The sequence below is a fragment of the Strix uralensis genome, chromosome 1, assembly GCF_047716275.1.
Source record: "Strix uralensis isolate ZFMK-TIS-50842 chromosome 1, bStrUra1, whole genome shotgun sequence".
NCBI classification, from domain to species: domain Eukaryota; kingdom Metazoa; phylum Chordata; class Aves; order Strigiformes; family Strigidae; genus Strix; species Strix uralensis.
In genome coordinates this window covers 137,463,607-137,488,837 of record NC_133972.1, presented here as the reverse complement: position 1 = coordinate 137,488,837, position 25,231 = coordinate 137,463,607, and the positions used below count along the sequence as shown (strand labels likewise).

At 41.0% G+C, this 25,231-nt stretch overlaps 1 protein-coding gene across 2 annotated transcripts in view; it reads right to left on the bottom strand.

Moving 5' to 3' along the window:
- Positions 1 to 24,745, bottom strand: part of C1H8orf34 (chromosome 1 C8orf34 homolog) — a 174,507-nt gene extending 149,762 nt beyond the window's left edge. The window contains exon 1 of one of the 2 annotated variants that reach the window (XM_074893887.1): positions 24,356 to 24,745. In XM_074893887.1, coding sequence (XP_074749988.1) covers positions 24,356 to 24,424 — 69 coding nt within the window. In that variant the 5' untranslated portion in view covers positions 24,425 to 24,745. The remainder of the gene's footprint in view (positions 1 to 24,355) is intronic. The other variant, XM_074893878.1, reaches the window with a different exon arrangement.
- Positions 24,746 to 25,231: the final 486 nt, after the last annotated feature.

Sequence of the window (25,231 nt, the reverse complement as noted above, 5' to 3'; positions counted from 1 at the left end):
GCAAAACATGATTTTATACTTTCTTTTTTTTTTTTTTTTTTCAATTACAGTCACAGAACCACAGAATCATCTAGGTTGGAACAGACCTTGAAGATCATCTAGTCCAACCATAAACCTAACACTGACCGTTCTTAACTACACCTTATTCCTAAGTGCTATGTCAACCCAAAATGTCACATTATAATATCTAAAAGCACAATACCAGAAGTATGACACTGATAAATTTGGCCTAGGAATTAAGAGTCCCAATTTCTTACTACTTAAAATCCTAGATTTCAACACAGTTACTCTTAATTTTTCCAGCAGAAGACAGAAGGACCTAAATGTGGAGTTGGGCAACAAGTGATGATTTTGTGTAAAGCTGGTGAAAGTCCTAGTCCTACCTAAAGTCATGACCAAGGCACACACTCATCCCACCCATTATCTGAAACTGTGTTACAACCAGAAAAGAACAGTTCTGGCTACAGTGCAGAAATAACGTCCCCTAATCCTCCTGCCTCCTTCACTGCACTGGTAGCTACATGGTGTGCACTGGGGTTTGTTCCACCAACAGTGGCATGGCCTCAGAGGAAGCACTGTCAAATCAATTCTTAGAGCAAACTCTTCAGAGCCACAAGTTTGATAGCCTGGTGCTGCACTCCTCTCTCCCCCATTTCACATGGCTTGCTACTACTTTCTGTCTATTGTACACATAAAGTGAATAATAGGACAACTTTTTTGTAGATAACCACAAAGTACCTAGTGGCAGCATGAATCTAATATGCTTGCACTAGAGAGCCATGGTTTCCGATTGCTCCCGTGACCTTCTAGTTTAGGTCAGCTGCCAAAACACTGCTAAGAACACAAGCAACTGGAAGAGAAAATGTCAACTTTGAAAAAACTTAGGGGCTCACCCACACCCCAAATAAAGTCATAGTGTAAGTAAAGACTATTTTCTAACACAAAGAAATTTAGCACTGCTGAATTCCACTAATACTGAAAGTATCAGGCTAACTCAGAAAATGGTCAGTGAAACATTTCAAAGCAATCTGAAAAAGATAACTTACAAACAGGGCTTAAATACAATAACTGAAATTCCTTATAGGAATAGGATTTCTGGTCTCATGAAGAAAAAATACATACATATGGGTACAAAATGTGCATAGCTGAAAATACTGAATATATTCAATATTTTTTTATTATTTTTATGGGTACATATGTCAAAAAGTGAAAAAGATTTTGCAGTGGTTTGCATATATTCAAGAGAATACATTCATTATCATTGTAATGACTGGACAACTGAGATAAATGGCAATTCATATATTCATTAATGTATTCATAATATGCAATGCAAACTCTACCTAAAACATAAAAGCATTCTGTTTATGAAAGACATTTATTTGCTGTAAAATTACATTAACATGAATCTGATATTACAGGTTGTGATGCATCTTGGAAGTTAGAAATGCACATAGTACATGAATTGTCCATGTGAGCCAGTCATCTATATCACTTATGTGTAACAAAATGGCTCTTCATATACATGAAAGATTGACATTCAAAATGAAAAAAAATCTAAATTTTCTCCATTTCATACTTCATCCTTTTAAAAGTCTGTCAGAAGTTTGCTATCTGTATCACAAAAACTGGTGGTGAGTAGTCACATTAGAAGGCCCAATATTTTACTCAGACAACTTCCCCTGTGGATAGCAGTATTGAAGAAAAAAATGGCAATATGACATTTACATGTCAACAGTTAACATTCAAATTTTTGTTTAAAACCACTTTTTCTACAAGATTTTTTTTTTTTTTCACCTCTATTTTAAAAGCTACTAAGTATATGCAAAACCATGGTACCCGAGGCAGAACACCAGCAAGGAGCAGAGCTCTTCCAAACAGCGACTTCTGGAAGAAGTCCCTGCGAGTCATTTAACAGCATGTACCACTAGAGGAATTTCCCACTGGGAACTGTTTGGCAGTCACCCACGCAGCAGGAGAGAAGGAAAGAAAAGCACACTCAGGACTCTCGATTGAGCTGTGGATACACGTTTCCAAATCCTAGATCCTTCACTCAAGTTGGTCACGCAGCTTTGCCTACTCATTGGTTTCAGCATAGCAGCTACACTACCAGCCACCAAATGCTCATTTCTCCACAGGATAATTTACCAGCAGGCATGAGGAAGACTTCTGAGGCTAATCTCACACATGAATGAAGGAGATAACAAAAAAAACAGAAAACCAAACCAGCAATACTACTATATATTATATATAATATATGATTATATATAATTTTATATATATATTTATATAAAATTTATAAAATCAGCATGGGTTTATGAAAGGCAGGTCCTGCCTGACAAACCTGATCTCCTTTTATGACAAGATGACCCAACTATTGGACAACGGAAAAGCTGTCGATATTACCTACCTGGATTTTCAAAAAGCATTCAACACAGTTCCCCATAGGATTCTCATAGAAAAACTGGCTGTCCATGGCCTGGATGAGCGAACGGTCTGCTGGGTCAAGCACTGGCTGGCTGGACGGTCCCAGAGAGCGGTGGTCAATGGAGCTAAATCCAGATGGTGGCCAGTCACAAGTGGTGTTCCTCAGGGCTCAGTGTTGGGACCATTTCTGTTCAACATCTTTATTGATGATCTTGATACGGACATAGAGTGCATTATCAGCAAATTCACAGATGACACCAAGTTAAGCAGGAGTATCGATCTGCATGAAGATAGGGAGGCACTACAGAGGGACTTGGATAGGTTGGATTGGTGGGCCAACATTAACGGGATGAGCTTCAACAAGGACAAGTGACAGGTCCTGCACTTGGGCCACAACAACCCCATGCATTACTACAGGCTTGGGGAGGTGTGGCTGGAGAGCTGTATGGAAGAGAAGGATCTGGGTGTTCTAACTGACAAGCAACTGAACATGAGCCGGCAGTGTGCCCAGGTGGCCAAGAAAGCCAACAGCATCCTGGCTTGTATTAGAAATAGTGTGACCAGCAGAAGTAGGGAGGTGATAGTCCCCCTGTACTCTGCACTGGTGAGGCCACACCTTGAGTATTGTGTCCAGTTTTGGGCACCTCAGTACAAGAGGGATATCGAGGTGCTGGAGCGAGTGCAGAGGAGGGCAACGAAGCTGGTGAAGGGCCTGGAGAACAAATCCTATGAGGAGAGATTGAGGGAGCTGCGACTGTTCAGTTTGAGGAAGAGAAGGTTAAGGGGAGACCTCATCACTCTCTACAACTACCTGGAAGGACATTGTAGAGAGGTTGGTGCTGGTCTCTTCTCACAGGTGATTAGTGACAGAACAAGGGGGAACGGCTTTAAACTCCAAGAGCGGAGGTTTAGACTGGACATAAGGAAAAAAAAATTCACAGAAAGAGTGGTTAGACAGTGGAATAGGCTGCCCAGGGAGGTGGTGGTGTCACCATCCCCGGATGTGTTTAAGGGTCGTTTAGATGAATCACAGAAACACAGAATTATCTAGGTTGGAAAGGACCTTGAAGATCATCTACTCCAACTGTTAACCTAACACTGACAGTTCCCAACTACACCATATCCCCAAGTGCTATGTCAACCTGCCTCTTAAACACCTCCAGGGATGGGGACTCCACCACCTCCCTGGGCAGACCATTCCAACGCCTAACAACCCGTTCTGTAAAGAAATGCTTCCTAATATCCAGTCTAAACCTTCCCTGGAGCAACTTGAGGCCATTACCTCTTGTCATATCACTTATTACTTGGTTAAAGAGACTCATCCCCAGCTCTCTGCAACCTCCTTTCAGGTAGTTGTAGAGGGCGATGAGGTCTCCCCTCAGCCTCCTCTTCTCCAGACTAAACAACCCCAGTTCCCTCAGCCGCTCCTCCTACGACATCTGCTCCAGACCCTTCACCAGCTTCGTTGCCCTTCTCTGGACACGCTCGAGTAATTCAATGTCCTTTTTGTAATGAGGGGCCCAAAACTGAACACAGTAATCGAGGTGCGGCCTCACCAGTGCCGAGTCCAGGGGTAAGATCCCTTCCCTGTCCCTGCTGGCCACGCTATTTCTGATACAAGCCAGGATACCACTGGCCTTCTTGGCCACCTGAGCACACTGCTGGCTCATGTTCAGCCAGATGTCAATCAACACCCCCAGGTGTTGATTGAAGACGTTAAACAGGAGTGGCCCCAAAACCAAGCCCTGGGGGACACCACTCGTGACTGGCTGCCAACTGGATTTAACTCCATTCACCACCACTCTTTGGGCCCGGCCATCCAGCCAGATTTTTATCCAGCAAAGCGTGCGATCATCCAAGCCTCGAGCAACCAGTTTTGCTAGGAGAATGCTGTGGGAAACGGTGTCAAAGACGTTAAATGAGATGCTGGGGGAAACGGTGTAGGAGAGAACTTTGTAGATTAGGGCTGATGGTTGGACTCAATGATCCAAATGGTCTTTTCCAACCTGAATGATTCTATGATTTAGCATAAGCATATTAACATAAATACAAATATTTGGAAGTGCAGTTAAAAAAAAAAAAAAGATAAACTCCAAGGTCACAGACCTATCTAGCCAGTAATATCTCACAGGTGTATGTATACATATACATGCAGAGATTTCCAGTATTTAAGGAATTTGCAGTTCTAGAAATTCTAGTTTTATTGGAATGTCCACAGTACAGATTTCAGCATACCACATCAGATCTTCTGGGCCATTTTGAGGCTGTCACCCAGTTCAGGCCTTGGACTGAAGTTCAAATCCTATCACTTGCATGGTGCTACTTAGGTGGTAGCTTTACTATACAAACAGTTTTGAAATTCCCCATTGAACAAAGACACTAGAATCATACATTGGCCATAAATTTAGAATTAGAAATATTGCTTCTGTCCACTTAAATATGCACCTTCTTTAATGAGGTCCCTCATAATAAATTTACTTCTGAAGTATGAGCACAATCTAATGGATGGTTTTAATCTAATGGATTATTTATTTTTTAAGTATGGCTTATTACAAAAGAGAGTGAGTGAATCTCTCTAATTTTCAGTTCAATCATTTAAAATTAAAGTTTTTATTACCAGAGTTCTAATAATAATTTCAAGGATTGTGGGGCTATGCATGATTGTATTAGGAACACTATGAGTCAGTAAGAGATTTCGGTATCTAAACTGTGAGTTACAGAAGTTACACCAAACTAAAATTCATCTTGACAATCTCTGTAGTATTGATACCATCAGTTTGACTTGAAAATACTCCAGGTACATGAACGGTAAGTTTATGGAAAACAAACCTGGGTCCGCGTGGCAGGTGAGAATTCTACCACTGAAGCACCAATGCACCAGAAAATCCCGCCACGCCGACCCAGAAACTGAAATGGGGCATGAGAGAGCATGTGTCCACCTATATACTGAGCATGACGTCACATAATGTGGAATAACCCAATGATCAATCCAGACCCGGCTCTCTAGCTGTGCTCTCTCTCAGCGCCAGGAAGGTTAACTCTATCCTGGCCAAAATCAGGACAGTCATAAAAGATTATCATTTTAAAAGATCTACAAAACACATTTACATATTTAAATTTCACATTTAAAGATATAATGACATAAAAAAGAATTTAGAATTTTGTTTTATAAGGCCACTATGGGATCATCTGTCCATGTAATAGAGTCTTTGGATACAAACAGTAATGGAAATTAGTAACTCGGGTGGCTAGAGAAGAATGGGATCTACAAGAGATTCCTAGGAGAATCACAGTACTTTCTCAGGAACAAGTCTTTCAGATCCTGCAAAACTTGATGAAGACTAGACTGACGGGCACTTAAGATTTCCGAGAGGTCTGACGGAGTTGCTGTTCTCTGGCCAGGCCTAAGACATGACTAATATTAGACCCCTCACAAATATAGTAAAGCCAATACCTGCCAGCTGCATACGAGCTCAGGATACTGAAACCTATATACAATATAAGGCTACTATCAGCCTGAGGAAATTCAAATCCACAGCCCTCACCACACAGGATACTGTCTTAAACTCAAAGCTATGCTGTATCAAGGGAAAGAAACTTTCTAAGCTGCCTGCTAAACCTAAGGTACTGCACACTAAGACAGATAGACAGATAGGCAGATAGGTAAAACTCAGGCACTGACGTAAAAGGGAGCAAGAGTTGACAGTCCAGTGGCTAGTATTAAACAGTATTTAGAGATACTGTAGACACAGTCCTCTGACACTGTGGAAAGCTGCTTCACTTCTAGCCATACCTGAAGAGAAAAAAGGGAACTGTTACCTCAGAAACACTGCACAGTAACACTTGCTTTCACCTCCAGCTTGACACTCTAGACCTGGCTAATATTTCAGACACTGCTTTGTGCTTTGGCGTTTAGTACTATGGGTGAGTTCTTGCTTAGTTTGTGGGGTTTCTAGATCACCATTTTGAGACACATACTACTACCATGCAGTGTTCAGACCTAACAATGCGACTAACAAATCCTGGATTCCACTGAAATTTCAGCAATTTGACTTGTAACAAAATACACATCATTCCTTGGATCACACCCTCAATGATTTTTGCTTTGTTGGCCTTCATTAAAAAAAGGAGGTCTTGAGAAATCTCATAACTGCAATCATAGAAGTACAAACATTAGGGAACCTCTTTAAGTTAGCATCACTTTTACATAACAAAATCCCATTCAGACATCAAAGCCTTATTTTCAGTGGAGCCTTGACCTGACGCTCATTCCACAATTTGAAGTTTGCCTCTGGAAACCACCACTCAGATGTCCTCCGTGAGTTTCACCAGCACATGCAACTAACATGTAACATACAAACCACAGGATAACAGACATGATGAAGCTGCAGACAGTCAAGCCCACATTAGCAGAAAAATTAAAACTCAGAGCTATCAGGGATCCATCAGCAGGCACTCTGCTCTGACAGCTTTTGGAACAAGGCACTGCAGCTCTTGCATTATCTGTAAAAGGCAAATCAACATTACTTCTCCCGTGGAAAAAGGATACAACTAACATTGCATTACTACAATGTTACGTTTACTCAGGTTATACAGAAAGATAAATATGTGATGATGTTTTGAAAAGTTCTGCTGTCCAGTGTGTGTAGCCAAAGTTATTAAATATTCTGTATAAGTTCTATGCATTAAAATAATTATAAAAATTGCTTTCATATTTTTTTTAATCCTGACCCAGAATTTTTAAACTATTCACATGGAAGTTCAAATAATAACCAGCAATCACAGTGACACAAAATGAAGAACGTGAGTTACCAGAGTCCAGGGTAGGGAAGTTCTAACACAGATTTAATTATCCTGACTTTAGCTGCCTTCATAAATTAACCCTAAATTTGCTCAAGTAATAATCACTAAACAAATTCCAATTAAGTTAACAGATGCTCCCTGATTGTTAGAATTTACTTGAATCATGTCATTTGGAGATGTTCCTTTAATACATCAGCTAAACAACTGTTGGTAATACTCAGTCTAATTACAAGTTTTATTCATACACTTTGAGTAGATTAATATCTATTCAGATATGCATCTTAATTTCCTTTTATTTACCTGTGAGAGATTGACTTGGTCTCATAAGACTTCATACCAATGTTGTAATCAGCTTTTTAAATAGAACTAAATGTTTAATATGATTCAGTACAACAGAGATTTCTGAACTAGAAAGGTCAGAAATTGTTGCCATAGAAAAATCTGGGAATACATTTTCACCACAGCAAAATACAAAGGGTTCTTTTATAGCTGCAGAATTTATATACTAGAAATGTGGCTAGAACTCCTTAAATAAAACTAACGAGTCGTTTTCATATAGCATTTTAAGAAGACAAAAGGTTATTTCACATATAAGCAGTCACTTGATTGACTTAAAGCTCCTTGTACCCTTTTTTAAGCCCCACAGGAAAGGTCACACAGATTTGCCTTTCACAGGTAACACAAGACGCACAGTATCTTGTCAGAATAATCACCAAAGCCACTGCAGACTATCTGCAGGCAGATACCTGATAGCTCTCAAAGGCCTTTGAGAACACACAGTCACGTTCACTTTGGTTTGACACAACTCATACTCAGTGCTTTTCTAACTGCAAGTGGAAATGATAAAAATCTCCTCATTTATTATTACAAGTAACACTTTCATATTAGCAGTTATTTTAACCTGTGCTCATTTAGGGGTAGATGAAGTTTTTGCTTATTTATATATACACTTCTACTTTGCCATTTAAAAAAAAAAAAAAAAAAAAAAAGCAAAACCCACAATGAAATCAGAATAAAAAGAATTGGTCTCTTTAAATGCAAGACTACAGGAATCTTTTGCCATGCAGAAGCCATCAGCCCATGGATATAACAATAAAATTTGATTGTAAATGCATGAATATTATAATAAGTAACTAAATAACTATGTTAACTAATAAAAAAGCAATATTGAACAATTTTTTTTCTATACTCTAGGGGATCTTCCAGCATTTTGTGTACTACCATTTATTACATGCTAACACATGATACTGGCAACTATTTTATGTCTGTTGGGTATCAGTGTACTTGAATGTATCTTCAGCCCCAACTGGGAAGACACATTAATAATTCCAGTTCAGTTGGAAGTAAAATCCACCTGTCATTGCTTCCGTATGTATTTTGATCATCCATCAGTTAAGCCAAATTACTTGTATGATTTTCCCCATCAGCAAGCAAGATGACAGAGAAACTGCTTTAATGACACCTTTTTTTTCTTAACATTATTTTCAAAGTTCTGACAGATTTCTAACATGCTCTTCCTTCATGGATAATCTCTTTATTTCAAGTCTAATTAAAATATATAATTCTGCTGTTCAAAGTGGAAAAACTTCTGAGAATGACTATCCCATCATAATCAAACTAAAAAACTAACTGAAGACTAGGCACACATAGGGGGAAAGGCACGCAGGTGTCCATTTTGACCTAAAGAGTGTGGGCTTGAAGTATTCAGGTTTAGAGTGCAAGATGAACCATGAAGAATAAGGTATGAGAGACATAGTAGCAAAATTGCTAGGGGAAGGAAATGTTATCACCAAGCACAGAGCTACCCATGGTCTACATGCCTCCAGTCACCTTTCGGGGTTCCTGAAGTGCTTCCCGCTGGCACTACCAGGTTCATTGCTCTGCCTGAGCCCCAAGAAGGTACAGTCACTGACTCTGTCTCCATCTAGAAATGGCCCAGGCTTGCGGAGCAACCCCCAGGCTGCCGTCTGGGATACTCCTGAAAAGCAGGCCCTTCAGTGTCAAGGTTTGAACACACACAGACCTGGCAAGGCTGAGGTCTGAGCCCAGGAATACAGAGCCTACTGAGGATGAACAACAAGCTGCTTAACTGACTGCTCCTACAAAGTAAAACCTATGCTTGCAAAGCGGGCACCAAGCTTACCTTCCAAAAATGCACGCTCGTACTACCATTCCTCCAAGATCCCCTCCATACATTTACTTGCTTACCTCATCTACTGGCTTTGTGCTGCCATTGTGAAATATGACACAACACTCGTTGGGCAGAAGCTCTTGTCTGCAATATATCTGGACAATTTCTGTCACAATAGGGTACCTTTTCCTTGTTGTGGCCAGCAGATGAAAATACAATATAAAGATAGTGGAGATTTTCAGCAGATAACTGATTTAATTACATATAGGAAGAATAACCTATTACATTCCTTTTGCACATCTTCAAATATACCCAGAAAAAATACACCACCATATTACCTAAAAGGCATGGACAGACAGAAAATGGCAAGCATAATTCAGTAGTCAAGAACAGCACTGATATCCAAGTAAAGTTTAGCTTTGTTCATCTAAGAAATACTGTATTTTATTTGAATCCTGGAGGATGTAATGTCAAAAATTCAATCTAAACACCTGTTCCAGGACAGTCCTGCATTAACCAAGTTATTTCCACATACAAACATCAATTCCCTATACTGAAACACAGCTACATCATCTTGTGTGGAACTATAACTTGAAAGATTTTTTCACCCAGGTTTGGCTACTGGAATCATAGACCCAAAAAATACCTTTAACCAGTGCACAATTGCATTTACACAGGTGATGTTACAAATCAGAGAGAGATCTGATCACCATCAGAAGAGAAAGAAGACTCTCACCCTACTCCCACGCCTTCCAGACTGGGCATATTGCAAAGCATGTCCCTTCCTCTGGAGCACCAGGAGGAAGAACAGATCCCCACACAACTTCTACACAGAAAGAGTCACTGGAAGACTTGCTTCAGACAAGACACTTCCTCCTCAAATGCTGGATGTCCTATAATCATGCCCAGAAAAGGGTGCTCAGAAAACAACTCTTCAGCAAAAGACAACTGATTAGCAGAAGTGAAAGAACAGTGTGTCTGCTGTACACTGCAAAGGAAAATATCAGACTTTGTTGACAATATACAATAGATATTAGATACGATGGATTACAGCCAGGAATGTATTTAACAGAAGAAATGGTCCAATGCCAAATGCATATTTCTAAACACTCAGCACTGTGCAGCTGCACCAACGCTGAAGACTCCGCTTCAGGCTGGAGCTGTAACTGTCCCTGGACTATAACAGCACATAACCATGTTTTGTCCTCTTCATTTTTGATTTGGATAAATTTCACATTTGTTTTTCAAATCTCATTTCCTATGTTAAAACAAAAGCATGCTTCAAAGTAAAAAAAGAAAACACCACAAACACTTGAAAGTTAGGTTTATAATTGCTCATACAAACTTAACTGTTGTTCACTTTTATATATATCACAGTAATCACACAGACCTTTAAAAACACATTCTGTAACATTCATTCAGCTTGACTTTCAACTTGAATGTCATTATTTGAACAGTTTTTGTATAAAATATAGAAATAATGCTCAAGTACTGGATCAAATGCAAAAATCACCCAGCTGGTGAGACGCATAGAAAGCGTTCCCTTTTCCCGCAAATATATATACATATATATTATTGATATACATCAGGCTCACAACATTTTTTGATATCATAGAAAACCAGAAGAAATAAATTTGACGTTCTGCTGAATGTAGGGCAAAAAGATGCTGTGAGAAAGATTGATTATCATAATGGTACCTATTATAGGACTCAGAAGAATGGCGAGATCCCATTTTTTGTAATACTATGGTAAGTGTTCATATGGTCAAATATTAGACAAAAACACTGCATAAGTAGTCATGGAAAAAACATTCAAGCACTTTTGCAGAATAACAGCTATTGTTTATAATATCTTCAATTCAAATACTTCCAGTTATTTCGTATTTTTTACAACTGGAAAAAGCCTCAAAATACCTAGAGTTTAATTACATCTTAACACAAATGGTAATGCAATACAGCAATATTTTTACAGTGAATAAATGTCCACCTATTACCAGTCCAAAAATCTCGTCAAACACTCTTCTGAAGGTTCTGAGAACAGCCATTCCACTTAAATGTCCATCTCCAGAAACACCATCACAGGCATAACAGTCTATTATCATGGGCTTCTTTTTCAAATCTAAAGCAATAATCTAGCTTTACCCAAATACTAATGCTCACTTTTTTAATCCATCAGCAATGGACTTTTTTTGACATTACTTCTAGAAAACAACAAAAAACCCCAAAACCTACATATCCTACTTCTACATTTCTGTGTAGTGATTTAACTTTATATGGATGGCCTATATTTGTGATCATTACTGGTCAATGTGAAAGAGAACCATGAAGAAGGAGGACAGAATTAATGTCATCAATATTTAAGGCCTATGCTTTCCACACAGGATTTATCCATTTGTTCTCACCATAGTCAAGCCACGGAGACCTTGTAAGGAGCTTAAGAGATATCCAAACCATAATTTCCATCAAGCCATTCAGCTAAATGAGGAAGTTCAGCTGAAAGTCAACTTATCTCAAAAACACGATTTATCAAACTTAAAGATTTAAAGGAGCTGTTTTTCAACAAGAATAAAAAATGAATATTTCTACCCAGCCCTAAGTTGCACATTGCTGTCAATCCCTATCTTCCAAAAATGATGGCTATAAATTTTACCTTCTCAGACCTACTCACATCTGTTCATCAATGTGTCATTAAGAAGGAATTTAAGGTAGCATAACTCGTATCCTGAGGACAAACACAAAATATGATATATGAAAACTTAAAGTATAAGTGACCCAACTACTGTTAATCATATTTTTGTATATTTTTTTTGTATCTCAGTATAATATCAGCACTTATGGCTGAAAATGAGATTAATTCAAACGCAGATTTATATGTAATGCTACTGGAAAAAAGCTGAAGTGTGTACGCAGTTCACCTTCATGATCTGTCGCATGGATTACTCATTATTTGTCCAAGTCCTTACAGAACCCTCACCTAAGTAATGTGAAAAACCTCCCTCACGCTAGCTTTAACAAGCAGTTGAAAACCAAGAACTATGTCAATACCAAGTTGAAAAAAAAGTATCTGAAATGAGAGGATGTTGGACACTTCTGTTTGGCCGCTGGGAGGACAAGTGCATTGGTTGCACAGGCTTAAGGCTGACATTATATCATGCCCACAAATAAAGTAGGTCTGAGATAATGGGGACAGCTAAATAAATATCAGCTTATATAAGCACGATACACTTTCCACTCTAAGTTATAGATTAGCTAAATTACATATGACTGCAATATTAAAGCCATTTTTATATTATGCAAAGCATAAGTATGCAATAAGAAAAAATATTAATATTGGTCTCTGTGTAACAAAAATATATGCTAATGAATAAATATATTTTCCAAGAAAAACACAGCAGGAAAAATGGCTTTAAGAGAAGTCATCAAAAACCACAAGTTCCAATAATTACATCATATGGATCAACTTATTAAAACCACTTTCTAGCCCAAACAAGGTAACTTCAACACATACACAAAACTGGTATATTTCTAAAAACTGTTATTTGCACTCCATCTCCTCCATGTAAACTGTCACCACAGATCTAGTCAGCATGCCCTCGCTAACCTACCCAGGACATGACCTGCAACATCCACAAACTGTCCTCTGGCTTAGGTTTTCAAACACAGGACTGAAGGAGCATATTTTACAAGAAAGCTAGAGCCTTAAGTGGATATTTAAATAAGTGCTACTCTACTAACAATTGAAAGCCTTAAATGGGTAGCAATGGCAATTTTTAAGGACAGATAATCTAATTGTACTAGAACTGTAATTAGGTCCATCATTTCTCATCACACACTTCCAGCGTCACGATTGCAAGGACTTAGGAAACTAAGAATCACTTCATTGGTAGAAGCTGAGATCGGGGTAATTTTAGAAGATGTGATAGGTTTTTGGGTTGTAGAGTTATTTTTAATAACAGCCAAAGCATTATTAACCTTATCTTCTAATGCTTTTCATTTAGAAACAATGCCTGCAAACCACTGGTGTATGTTTTTGTTTGTTTCTGATACAGCGAAGTAACTTCCCAACCCTGACAGTGATTGCCCAATTAAAGCTTTCTGATGATTTGATTGCTATTAACCTTAGACTACATCTGCTTGGTTATGAGTGAAGGCCTTCCTGTCATAAATCAGGGCCTCAACAGTTGTAGCAGGACTCCCTGTGGGAACACAATGTGCTCACATGGACTGTGCTGCAGCCTTGAGACCTGTCAATGCTCTGAACCGCCACACTAAGCAGGGGAGAAGGGAGGAGAAATCAATTTTTTTGAATGTGTGGCACCAATTAATGGGATTAATAGCACTACCAGGCACTGAGGCAGCACAAAGAAAGAAGATGAAGCAGAAGGGCCATAATGAGCTCAGGGCCTTGCTGTGAAAACTCCTAAACCATGTGAAGACTGTAAGAGCCAGAGGGGTTTGCAGTCTCTGTGCAGATAAACAAGAGAGACAAAGAAAGGAGAAACACAAGCACAGAATAATACATGAAAATGTAGCGGGACAGCAGTAGCAGAAGTAGGAACAGCAGCCAAATAACTGGCTACCATTTCAGTACCTTAACTACTGTGTATTTCCTGTCCTGACTTCTTAACTTTTTCTTCAGTGTCTAAGTAAATGTTAAGTGGATCTTCATTTTGGCCAACTTCATTCTTTAATCTTTTTTCTATTATCATAGAGAAACACAGAATAAAATAAATTCTCTTGAGTTTCTTATTTACCTTTGTTCCTTTTTCTCCCCTGCTATCTTTTTCTTTCAGGTATTCCTCCTTCACAGGATAAGAAATCAAGATTAAATCTGTTACTCTAACAATTTAGTCTTCTCTTTGCGTATCCCTTCTTCACTCCATATTGGTAAGTCTCCATTCAGTCTTTATCTCCAAATAGCTTCACTATCTTATACTTTGTGTTAGACTACAGGCATTATCTACTGGCATCATTCTGAACCAGGGCACACTTAGGAGGAGCTCTGAAACATCTATTTTCTTCTGGGGGTTCAACATCATGCAAAAGGATGTGTCTTTTAAAAGCTACTCGGTGAGTGAGTTGCAGCCTGCCATCTCTCCAGGGTTAATACTGTGCAGAGTTCATCCTTGGCACGTTTATGGGTGGTGTTTCATGATGGCACACCCAGAGGAATTTCTGCATCTGCAAAGCTTGGTTTTGTCCTCAGCTTTTGTTTCCCTGAACATCTCTGCTTTGTCCCGATTAGGACAAGATTCTTCAGAATGCTTAGGAAGATGAATACCCAAGTCACACTGGGCGTATTGAGCGTGTCATGCTCAACTGGCCTGGACATGTGCAGTTAATACAACGTGTCTGAACAAGAAAATACAGCACCTACATACTAATGCACAATGCAGCTTTTATGAATTAGTGCACCAAAAGAAACACAGAACTTATCATTCAGAATTCCCTTCTTTGAGATAGATACCTGACCAGAAGAATCCTTCACAATCACCAGTTTACCTCTCCAATCATACCAATGTCCGCAAAGACGCAATGCCTATCAAATTGGAGTGTAATGCAATCTTCATGAAGGAGTTTGTGGCACAGCAGCCAGCGTTAATAGTAGTGCTAAGGACAACTTTAACTCCCTGGCAAATCTATACCCAAGCAGTATTGCCAAGATCAAGTACTATAAGTCAGACACTGCAAAGCATGCACGTTTCTTTAGAGGATAAGAAGTTATATTTGCTTGTATTTGCCCTGTGTTTCTCACCCTTCAGTCATACCCTCAGCAACCACAAGCACTAGAACCTTTCTTTAAAAAAAAGTACAGATCCCAGGTAACCATTTGACTGTAGGGACTGAGATTATAAGAAAAAAAAAAAAAAAAAGAAAAGAAAAAGAATGCATTGGCAATGTAGCATTAATATTTGCCATGCCATTCCCTTCCATGTCCTATCCATTCTCATGTTCATACTCAGTGTATTCATATGGTCTATATCCTCCGAATTCATTAGGCTATCCTCCCTAATTATTCAATTCCCTCTTCTGCTCCTTCACAGAAGGGACTGGACTGGGCTCCATGACATTTTCCTGACCTATGGAAACTGCATCTTTAAAAGGCAAGATCCACATGAAGCTAACTTAAGCACACAAGCTCCTGGTATACTAGGTAGTTAGAACTCACGGAGTGATTTGGAGATCACTTATGCCCATCTAGCAGCTTGCTACTGGAGAAAAAGACAGTCGTGCTCCTCTCCTTCCCCTCATCCTCTGGCCACCTATGTTTTCTCCCCTGAGTCAATGCCATGCTCCTCATCAGACCACATGGTGACCCACCAAGATAAACCAACTGAACACTTTTCACTGCTTTGCAAAATTCCTTTTCTATTTCATCTTCCCAAACTGGGTAACTGTAATATGAGACAACTGCCAGTTCTGCATCAAGGACAGCCAGAACAGGCAGCCAGCAATGAAGATGAACAAGACCTGCAGCAACTGGCTATTAGATCAGCCTCACAACCTGCAGTTCTGATTACTAAACCACCAGAGTGTCTGGAGTAAAACAAGCTATGAGAGGAGGAATGATTCAATTAAAAAGGCTCCAACACAGCTGAAAGACCCAAACTCTCATGATTCCTGCCCCAGAAAACAGCTTCTCCAGAAGCCAACAAAAGAGCTTGATAAGCATATTGTTCCAGCCACTATAGAGAAATCTGGTGCATGAATAGAGTGATTTTACTCATTGAATATTGCAGGGAACTGGCAGAATGAGGAGAAAGAAAGAATGCTTCATGGAAATACACAAGAAGGTAACAGTTTCCACTCTCCATATGGACAGAAATTTTATAAGAGGTGGCTAATGTAAAATAGCCTTCTACTTACCATGGGTAAGTGAGTTCACGTGCATTCTTCATTTTGTATGGGCATTTCCCATAACTGTACCACATTTCCTCATGGTGGTATGTAAAGTTATGTTCAAAACTGAGGTGTTTCATTGGAAACTCTATGTTTAATGCAAAGATAATACTTGAATTTTATGTGAATAGGGAAAGAAAACGGCCCAAACCAACAGAAGAGCAAAACCAGAGGGGCATCATAACTTCAGTCTAATGACTCTGCCTGAACACTTTTGGATGGAACTAAAAGTAGATATTCAGTGAAACTGAGTAGCCAAAGGAGAAATTATCACAGCATGGTATATGGTACCTGACATAAAAGTTAAGGACATCAAAAATGTGCCTTTTGCAAGCTTTTTAAAAGGATATTACCCTCTATATTGTGAGCAGATATGGATGTTGCATTGTCTTGGCAAAGGCATAGGAGTGCATTTCAAGTGATCATGCTCTTTTCCTACATCCTAGAATTAAACTCATGAATCCTTGTTCTTCCTATCAAATGAATGCTGCTTTTCATCACCTTCAGTAATGTCTGAAACAGCGCACTGCCTTAGACAGGAGGCCAACAGTTTCTGTTTGAAAATTATTGTGCTTTCAGCTGGGTTTTAACTGTTTCTCATGGTTTCACGTAGAGAAGTATCTTCCCTTAACACAGAAGACATCCTCCTCTCGTACTTCACAGCTAGGAGAATGAGAAAGTGTGCATCCGTGCAAGGGGGATAATACAGAATACAGTCAATAACACCTCATTTTTATCTGGATATTACAGACATTAAGGTGTTTGGGTAGTATTTGTTCCAAAAGTTGATGAACATAAAAATACCTGAAGCCATCTCTCAAATCCAGAGGTAACAAAGTATCCCCATTACCCATCACTCATACAAAAGCACATATACTTTCCCAAAAAAATAAAATATCACAAGACAAAAAAAAAAAAAAATCACTAGACAAACCCCCCATCACTAGACGAATGAAAGAGAAATTATAGGTCCCCACCTCTTCATTTACACAAACAAGAAAGAAAATGGAAAGTACCAACTGCGAAGAAAAGACATTGAAAACAGGGAGAGTATTGATTAGACCTTCAAAATTAGAAGCAAACTCTAAAAGAACTTGATGTTAAAATGCTCTTAAATATTATGTTTCTAACTCAATTTTTTTAACACATTTACACTTTTAAAAGAAGCAAGCACTAATAACAGGTGTCTTTCTAGGTGTGCCTTTTTAGTCAATGTCAAGATAAAGAAGCTAAGAAACCCACTTGCTCCAGAACAGTAAAGAAACGCATCACATGTGGCAGAAAAGCAGGTTAAGGTACTAGCTGCCCCCTTCCCTCTCAGAAGCTCCAAAACAATCAGAAGGCTGAGACTATGCTGACTCAGGGGTACGGATAGCATCTAGCCCACTTGGAAAAGCATAAATCAGTAGCAGCAAAGAACACAGTAGAAAAAATTAAAGACCAAGTTAAAGCTATTAAAGTTTTTAATTTAATATTTGACATTTACATTTGTCCTTTGTACCAAAAGACTGAATTAATCAAAAGAAACAAAACAGTTGAAGAGCTTATTTCAGGTTTTAATTAACACCATGCATTAAATATTATCCAAAACTTGGAAGAAACTTCATAATGTGCTAAAACACAAAGAAGAAAGATCAGTAGTAATGGGCTTGTTTGGATCCAGGCTAATTCATTACTACAAGGGTTGCCAGACAAAAATTCAAAATCATCATTGTCTCAGTGCACGTCCTAGAGCAAAGACATGGGACTCATGGCATTTCAAACAGGAAACATCTGCTAGCTCTAGACCTTAGCAGACCTTAGGTTCTGCTGGTACATGATGGTGTGAGCAACTCAACTGAGAACTAGCTCTCATTTTCTCAGCTAGTTTTTAAGGCAAGCTAGTTATGCCCTCCGCTCCCCCTCTCAAGAAACAAGGTAACTGTCATTTTGAGAGTTTAAAAACCCTAAAAGCTAATGTAACAAAAGGAAGTTATTATGATTCTTTCATTTTATCATTCCGCATGTTAGATATAATTCTTCAAATGTAATTATTACTATTAGACAAAGAATATAACTTTGATTTTTATTTCTTTGTGTGTCTTGTGCCCCAAAGGAATTCTTTTTAAAAAGGAATTAAGAAAGCCCACATTTCCCCTTCAGGAAAGTAATGTTGCCACTGTGGAAACAAGGGTTATGTGATTATCATCTGTGTTTGTAACCACACAAATGTATACCTGTAACTGTGATCTCTTTCACTGTCTCTTTCCAGTAATTTTTTAAACTAGTTTCAGAAAAATTCCCAGAGGAGTAGACATCACAAAAATGCAAGTTCTTTCAAATCTTGAGAGATTAACTAGTCAAGTAGCAAGACCAAAACATGTGATTTTCCTAATTCAGGAACAACCTCTTTTCTTAAACCCAGATTCCACATGAGAGGAGAATTACGAATGCCTCATCCACATGGAAATTTCTGATAATTTTTGCATCTTGCTGGTCACCACAAAACCCAAGAAAAAGCATAAAGCCGTTACTCATGGAATTGTTTGTTAATGGAAAAGGGTCTGTCTATAGTTTTAATTAGGGGTTTTCACCTGTCTTCCCTTAAAGACAACTTTACCAAGGCAACTATCAGAATGCACAGTAAATTTTCCGAAAAGCAAAAGACATCTCTGCACCATTTCTTCCCATTTGACTTTCACTCCCCTTAAGTAGGTCTTTTTACTTCAGTGCACATCAAGGCTACCACAAAGTCCTACTGTAGCAGGCAACAAAAAAAAACCACCCAACCAACTTCTATATGATTCCCGACCCCCCACTGTGTAACACTGCAGCAGCTCTAGATCGCTGCTGGTTTCCACACATCCTTTGAAAAACAACTAATATTGGCTCCTCTGAAAGAGGGACTGCCAGGCTGAAACAATGTCACTGGGTAATCAGATGCTTGTGATGTCGAAGTACTGAAAAACTTGGTCTTCCAAAGGGTCCATCTAGCTGCCTGAAATTAAATGCTTCTCTGTGTAAATGGACATCATCCAGAATAAGACCCTTTCATGACAGCAACAGAATCTAATCAATTAAATGTAATACCAAAATAAGGTAAAAGATGATTTGAGCAAGTTCAAAAGAAAACAATTCTTTGAGAGCATGCCCATCATTCACATTCCAGATATTGCAGCTTATAACATAATTTGATACTGTGAGGAATCTTAAACTGGTAAATGAGACACTCAAGTGACTGTGTCTACAATTGTGTATTTAAGAACTGAGGGCAAACGCTGCTTCAAAAGACTTTCCAAACTACAAAATTCATTCCCAAACTTTGACTAACTCAGTCACAAGGTGCACTATAAATACTGTTAGTCATCAGACAGGTGTATTAGGATGTGTTAAGGTTTAAGTCAGAAGCATAGTTATTTATTTAAATTAAATAACGGAAGCCAGTGCATAATATATAGCAATAATGCATCTCATTTAGGAAAAAAAACTACTGTAAATTAAAAAAAATTAGTTTCCTATTATATTTGCTTCGGCAATTTTGTCTGCCAGAAGAAAAAAAAGTAAGTGTGGTAATATGAACACAGCCTTTATGTTGCTCAAAATAAGAATTATAGTTCTAAACCCAAATTACTTCAAGAAAAATATCTCAGGTAACCAGGGGTTCGGTATGTTTATTTTCAGAAGAGTTATTTTGGCTTTTTATAACTCAAAGAAATTACAGTCTTCTGGTTTGCATAACAACAATGTACCTGCTGGATGCTTTTTAGCTGCAGTTCTATAAATAAGAAAATTCCAAAACACTAAATTTATCTCGGAGCTGTTGAAGATTTATTGCAATCTGTTCTTAAGAGTGCTGATCCAGCTTTCAAATTCATAGAAACTGTCAGGTTGCCCAAATGAGCACACAACTAGATGCTGAAGAGACACTGTCATACAGAAGTCTAGATGTATGGATACTCACAGGCAGCAGGATTATTCATTGAGATTATTAGCACACAAAAAGAATTTGTTGGATTGGATGCTTGAAATGCAAAGTGGGTCAATACTTCACTCAGACAGAAATGAGTGGGTGCTGATTCTGAATACTCTGTCCCAGCCAATTTTAGGCACACACCTCCTGTTCACATTTTAGAAAGATGGAAAAAAACAACAGCGAAGCTTCATCACAGAAATAATTCATATTTAGAATTCTTGTTACATTCCAAGTTAAATGTAAAAAAAAAAAAAAAAAAAATCTAAAAAAAACCCAGGTAGTGCTATGCTACGCGTTACCACAAAAATCCCAGAAGAGAGGCGTTTCTAAAGGGCATTCCTCAAGTCTAAACTAGGTGTCTAACCACAGTATTCTCAGATGCCAATAATCTCTCACAGAAAGATGTCTAAGCTTTCAAAAGCGAAAGAAAAAAAAAAAACACAACACCAACCCAAACTGCAACACAGAACTACACAGAACAGAATACGCCAGCTCATGAAACCTGACAGAATTTAAGGGGTTACCTTAAGACCTTACTGTCAGCACTAACAACACCTGCATGACCTGGGGCATTTAGAAGTTGACCTGTAGGTTCACAGGAATTTTACCTGCAAAAACCTTAGGTACCTGTAAGATGAAATGGCAAAGAAGTAACACTTTTGAAAAACCATGATTTGAGGACCTACATTCAACAGGGGGAAATGAGGCTGAAGTATCGAAGTTGTTTTGCAATCTGTCTTAAATCTCAAAATTGACACAGTCTCAGATGTACACACCAATTCCCACCCACTTTTCTTCCCACCTCTAAGCCATAAATAAGAATTTAACTAGTAAAAATGTTTGGAATCAAGTGAATCTGTGTGTTACCATTCATAGCTGAGTGGATAGGACTTCCTACTATCTGTTAACAGGTACTGGTAGTCAGAAGACTGATGCCTGCTGAGTCAGCCTAAGCTCATTAATTCTTTCTCCAGAAGGTTACTCCTACCTTTCTTTATAGAGATGGAAACAACTTTGCAACCAAGGGAGGGCCTACAGTCTTCCTGCATCTCACATGTCAGCACTTCTCTTGAATACTTCTCTTTTACACAAATTAGAAAGGTAATTCAAGTGTCAAACCATACAAAACTTCAGCAAAGAAATAAAACTGAACTCATCTACATATGCAGCATGAGCTGAAGGTAAAAATAAATAAAAAAAAAAAGATTAAGTCCAAAAAAACCCAGATGTTCCTAAGTAGATACTGCTGGTTAATGAAGTACAAAAAGCCCTAACTACGGTAACAGAAGGCCACAAATACAGGACAGAACAGAAACACTACCAGGGTAACTGCAAGCAACTGGAACACAATGATGAGCTAGCAACTAACAGCATCTACTGCTCTTGACTGTACTGCAGGGGAACTGTACTTCATCATGAGGAAACCATGGACTGTTCCAGCCATCAGCTAACTGTGCCTGGTAACTCTCTAAGATCTATGGTGTAAAGACCTCCTGATCACTGACCATTCATTATGCAAGTATCCAATACCATCTGTTTATGCATCACCATCCTGGCCTTCATGTCAGAAAGCCTGCATGTTCTCTCTCCACTTTCTTCTTTCCTGTGACTACCCTCAATTACCCAATATTTTATGCACTCCCTAAAACGTTGGCTTGAAGCATATATTGAGCAATTATAGTCACAACCTGCTCAGCAAATAACACCGTAGAAAATTGAATCCAAGTCCACTCTGTTCTGACTTGGTATTAGAAAATTACCACTCACTGCAAAAAAAAAGATGGCTGTCACCCATGACAAGTGGTGATTAATTTGCATCAAAACCAGAAGAGGTCTAAGAAAATGCTAGCTGTTCCTGAATCAAAGACGAAGCATGGGTCTCTCTTCTCAATGTGTCAGAACTTTTAGAGATATGAAAGAAACAATGCATTAGTCAATATATCTGACTGTGAACACATGGTACTCTTGATACACCACAACGCATATATAATAGGAATACTAGTATTAAGCATCAGCTTCACCCTATGCATAGTCTTTGGCCAATTCCCATCAACTTCAAATACATGTCTTCCCCCTTACTATGGACTACAAGATCAAGCACAGGTTGTAAATCTTCAAGGAACTGTTGAGAACAAAAAATACATCACCAAAAAAGAAATATGTAAGTAGATTTAAATGGCTAATCAGGAAGTGGAAGAGGTAAGGATTACAATCCTCTTCCTCCCAGTGATATGGATTAAAACAACTTTAACCAGCTAGATGAATGCTACAGTCCTATATCTTAAATCCACTCCCTGGTATTCAGGTCTAAGTGAATTTCACACAGAAATCTCTTCCTGGTACACAGGAGTGCACTAACAACCTGTAGAGAGCCTGCAAGGTTATGCAAAGAGCCTTCCACATATTCCTTCTACCACGATGAAATTCCTACATTATGGTGACTAGTGAAATATTTAGAGATATATGAAATGCTGTAACAAATACAACCTCTTCATTTTTCCCTCCACTATTGGTAACTAAAGCATCTGACTATTTAAACAACAGAGATGAGCATCTTACACTACTGAGAAACTAGGTTAAAATGCAGTGACTGAGAACAGGGATGTCAAGTACTTTGTTTGAATTTTAATGTATAAAACAATGGGTTAAGAAAATTTAGAAGAAAATGGCAGCTGTCAAGGGCCTAACTCTTCAACAACCCCAAGGCACTTAAATTCCCATTGAAACATCCAGGAGTCAGCTACATAAATAGTCCTAGCAACTGTGTTGACTGAACAGTCTTTTATTCAGAAACTGAACCGCACAAATGTTTCAGTTTCTATGAATTCCAGAACTAGAAAAATCACCTGCTGTTCCCTAGTACCCAGTTACTGTTCCATCAAATGGGGTTTTATTTATTGTAGCATAAAAATATCTAACACTTCTGGCACTAGGCCAACATAATTTGTCACAACAGCCTCAGCCCACGCAAAACATAAAAACTGACCCTTAGCAAACAGTTTACTAACAAAATTAGAACCTTTATGAGGGTTGGCAAATGCTGCCCAAAACATGCACTGAAGACCCACACCAGAATAAAAGAGATTTCATACGTAGTAAGGTTGATTGAGAACAAGTTAAATACTGGAAAAGGGAGACTGGGGCCTTGGGATAATACTGCCAGAGCATAACATATGTGCGTTTAGACGTAAAAACTGTATGAGAAACAGGATGACAAAATAGTAATAATCACGATTGCTCTAGTACCCCTTTGCGTCCTAAGTATTTCTAGCTTATGCACAGAAATAGTAAACTATGCACATCTGCGCATATACAAATCCAAGCAAGTGCATCTTCCTAAGACCAAGGAAAATTTACAGCAAAAATACCTTTCCCAAGCGTACGGCTGCTGATGAAATGTTCAGAAAGCACCACCGACACAGACTTTCCGCAGGACAGATTTCCTCCCGAGTGCCCGGTCCGGAGGGCGCGTTTCCCGGTGGGCAGGTGCCCACCTCCCGCTCCGCGCTGGCCAGTGCCGGAGGGACGCCGCCTCGGGGTCTCGCCCACGGGCCGTTCGGCGCCCACCCCCCGCGGCGCGGCTCCGCGCCGCCGCCCCGGACACGGGTGGGGGGGGGCAGGAACACTTGCGAGCGCCACCTCCCCCGCACAGCTCTGGGATGCTGAGCCGGTACGCGGCTCCCCGCGGCCCGACGGCCGGGCCCGGGCCGCCGTCCCACCTCCGCGCGGCTTCGCGGCCGCCCAGGAGAGGCGGGCGGCGCCGAGAGGGCGCCTCCGGGGCCGGGGTCGCGGGTGGGAGGGGGGCGGGCGGCGGGGCACCTGTTTCACCACCCGCGCGGGCGGCGCGTCCGTGGCGGGGCGAAGGAGCGTGGCACATCCGCGGGACAGCCGGGGAGGGAGGGAGGGCTGCGCGGAGCGCCGGCGCTCGGAGGGGCGTGGAGGAGGGACACGAGGGCACACGCGTGGCGCGGGGCGGCGGGGCAGGGGGTGCCGGCGCTGCCCTCCCCGACCGGGCTGACGCCAGAGCGGCGCCTCAAACTCATCCTCGCCCCTGCGCTCACCTGTGCTGCGCGGGGAGCCGCGGCCATCGTGGGGGCACCCCCGCCCCCGCCGCGGAGGAGCCAGCCGGCAAGAGCGCACCTTACCTCGAAGAGGGGACCGATCTTGTTCTTCTCCAGGTAGGCTTGGATCCTGGTCTGCTGGTGAGACGCCATGAAGAGCTCCGGAGGCGGGGGCCGAGCTCCTCTCCCCCGGCGGCGGCTGCAGTCCCTCCGGCTGCTCGCGGCTCCCTCCCCCGCCGCCCAGGGGCTGCCACAGCGGGAGCGGGGCGAGGCGCGGCCGAGGGGCGGCAGCCCGAAGTCCCCGGGACGGAGCAAACTCAGGTAACCGGAGGGTACCCAGGTGCCAGTCGCCCGCTGAACTAGGCGCGGGGCGGCGGCGGGCTGTCTCCCCTTAGGGAGCAGCGGGCGGGCGCTGCCCGGAGCGGAGCATGGTGCAGGGAGGAGGAGAGCTGCAAAGGCGGCCCCCGAGCCCGCGTCGCGGTCGGTGTCTGTCTGTCTGTCTGTGTGCGCGCGCCTGTGCCTGGCAGCGCCTTGGTTACGGGAACAGCCGCGGCTGGAGCTGCCGCCCTCGCCACAGCGCCGCTCCCGAAGCCAATGGCTGGGGGCTCCTGGCAGCGCCGCGGCCGCTGGCGCCCGTTGACGCCCGGGCTCCGGCGCACAAAAGGCGGGAGCGAGGGAAGGGGGAGGAGAACGGGCGGGAGGCGGGGGCTGCTCCGGCGCCTTCCCCCCACCGCCGCCTGGGGACGGGCTCTTCCCCCACCGGAGCCCGGTTCCTGTTCTTCGGGGGCGCTGCCTGCGCGTCGGCGTCTTGCCAGGGAACCCCCCCCCACCAACCCCGCTCCCCCGGGCCGGGGGTCCCCCGGAGTGAGGGGCCTGGCCGGCACTCGCGAACTTCAGCTGGTGGAGGGTCGCGGGGGAGAGGAACGAGGCGCTCCGTGAGCAGGGAAGGGGGCACAGGGA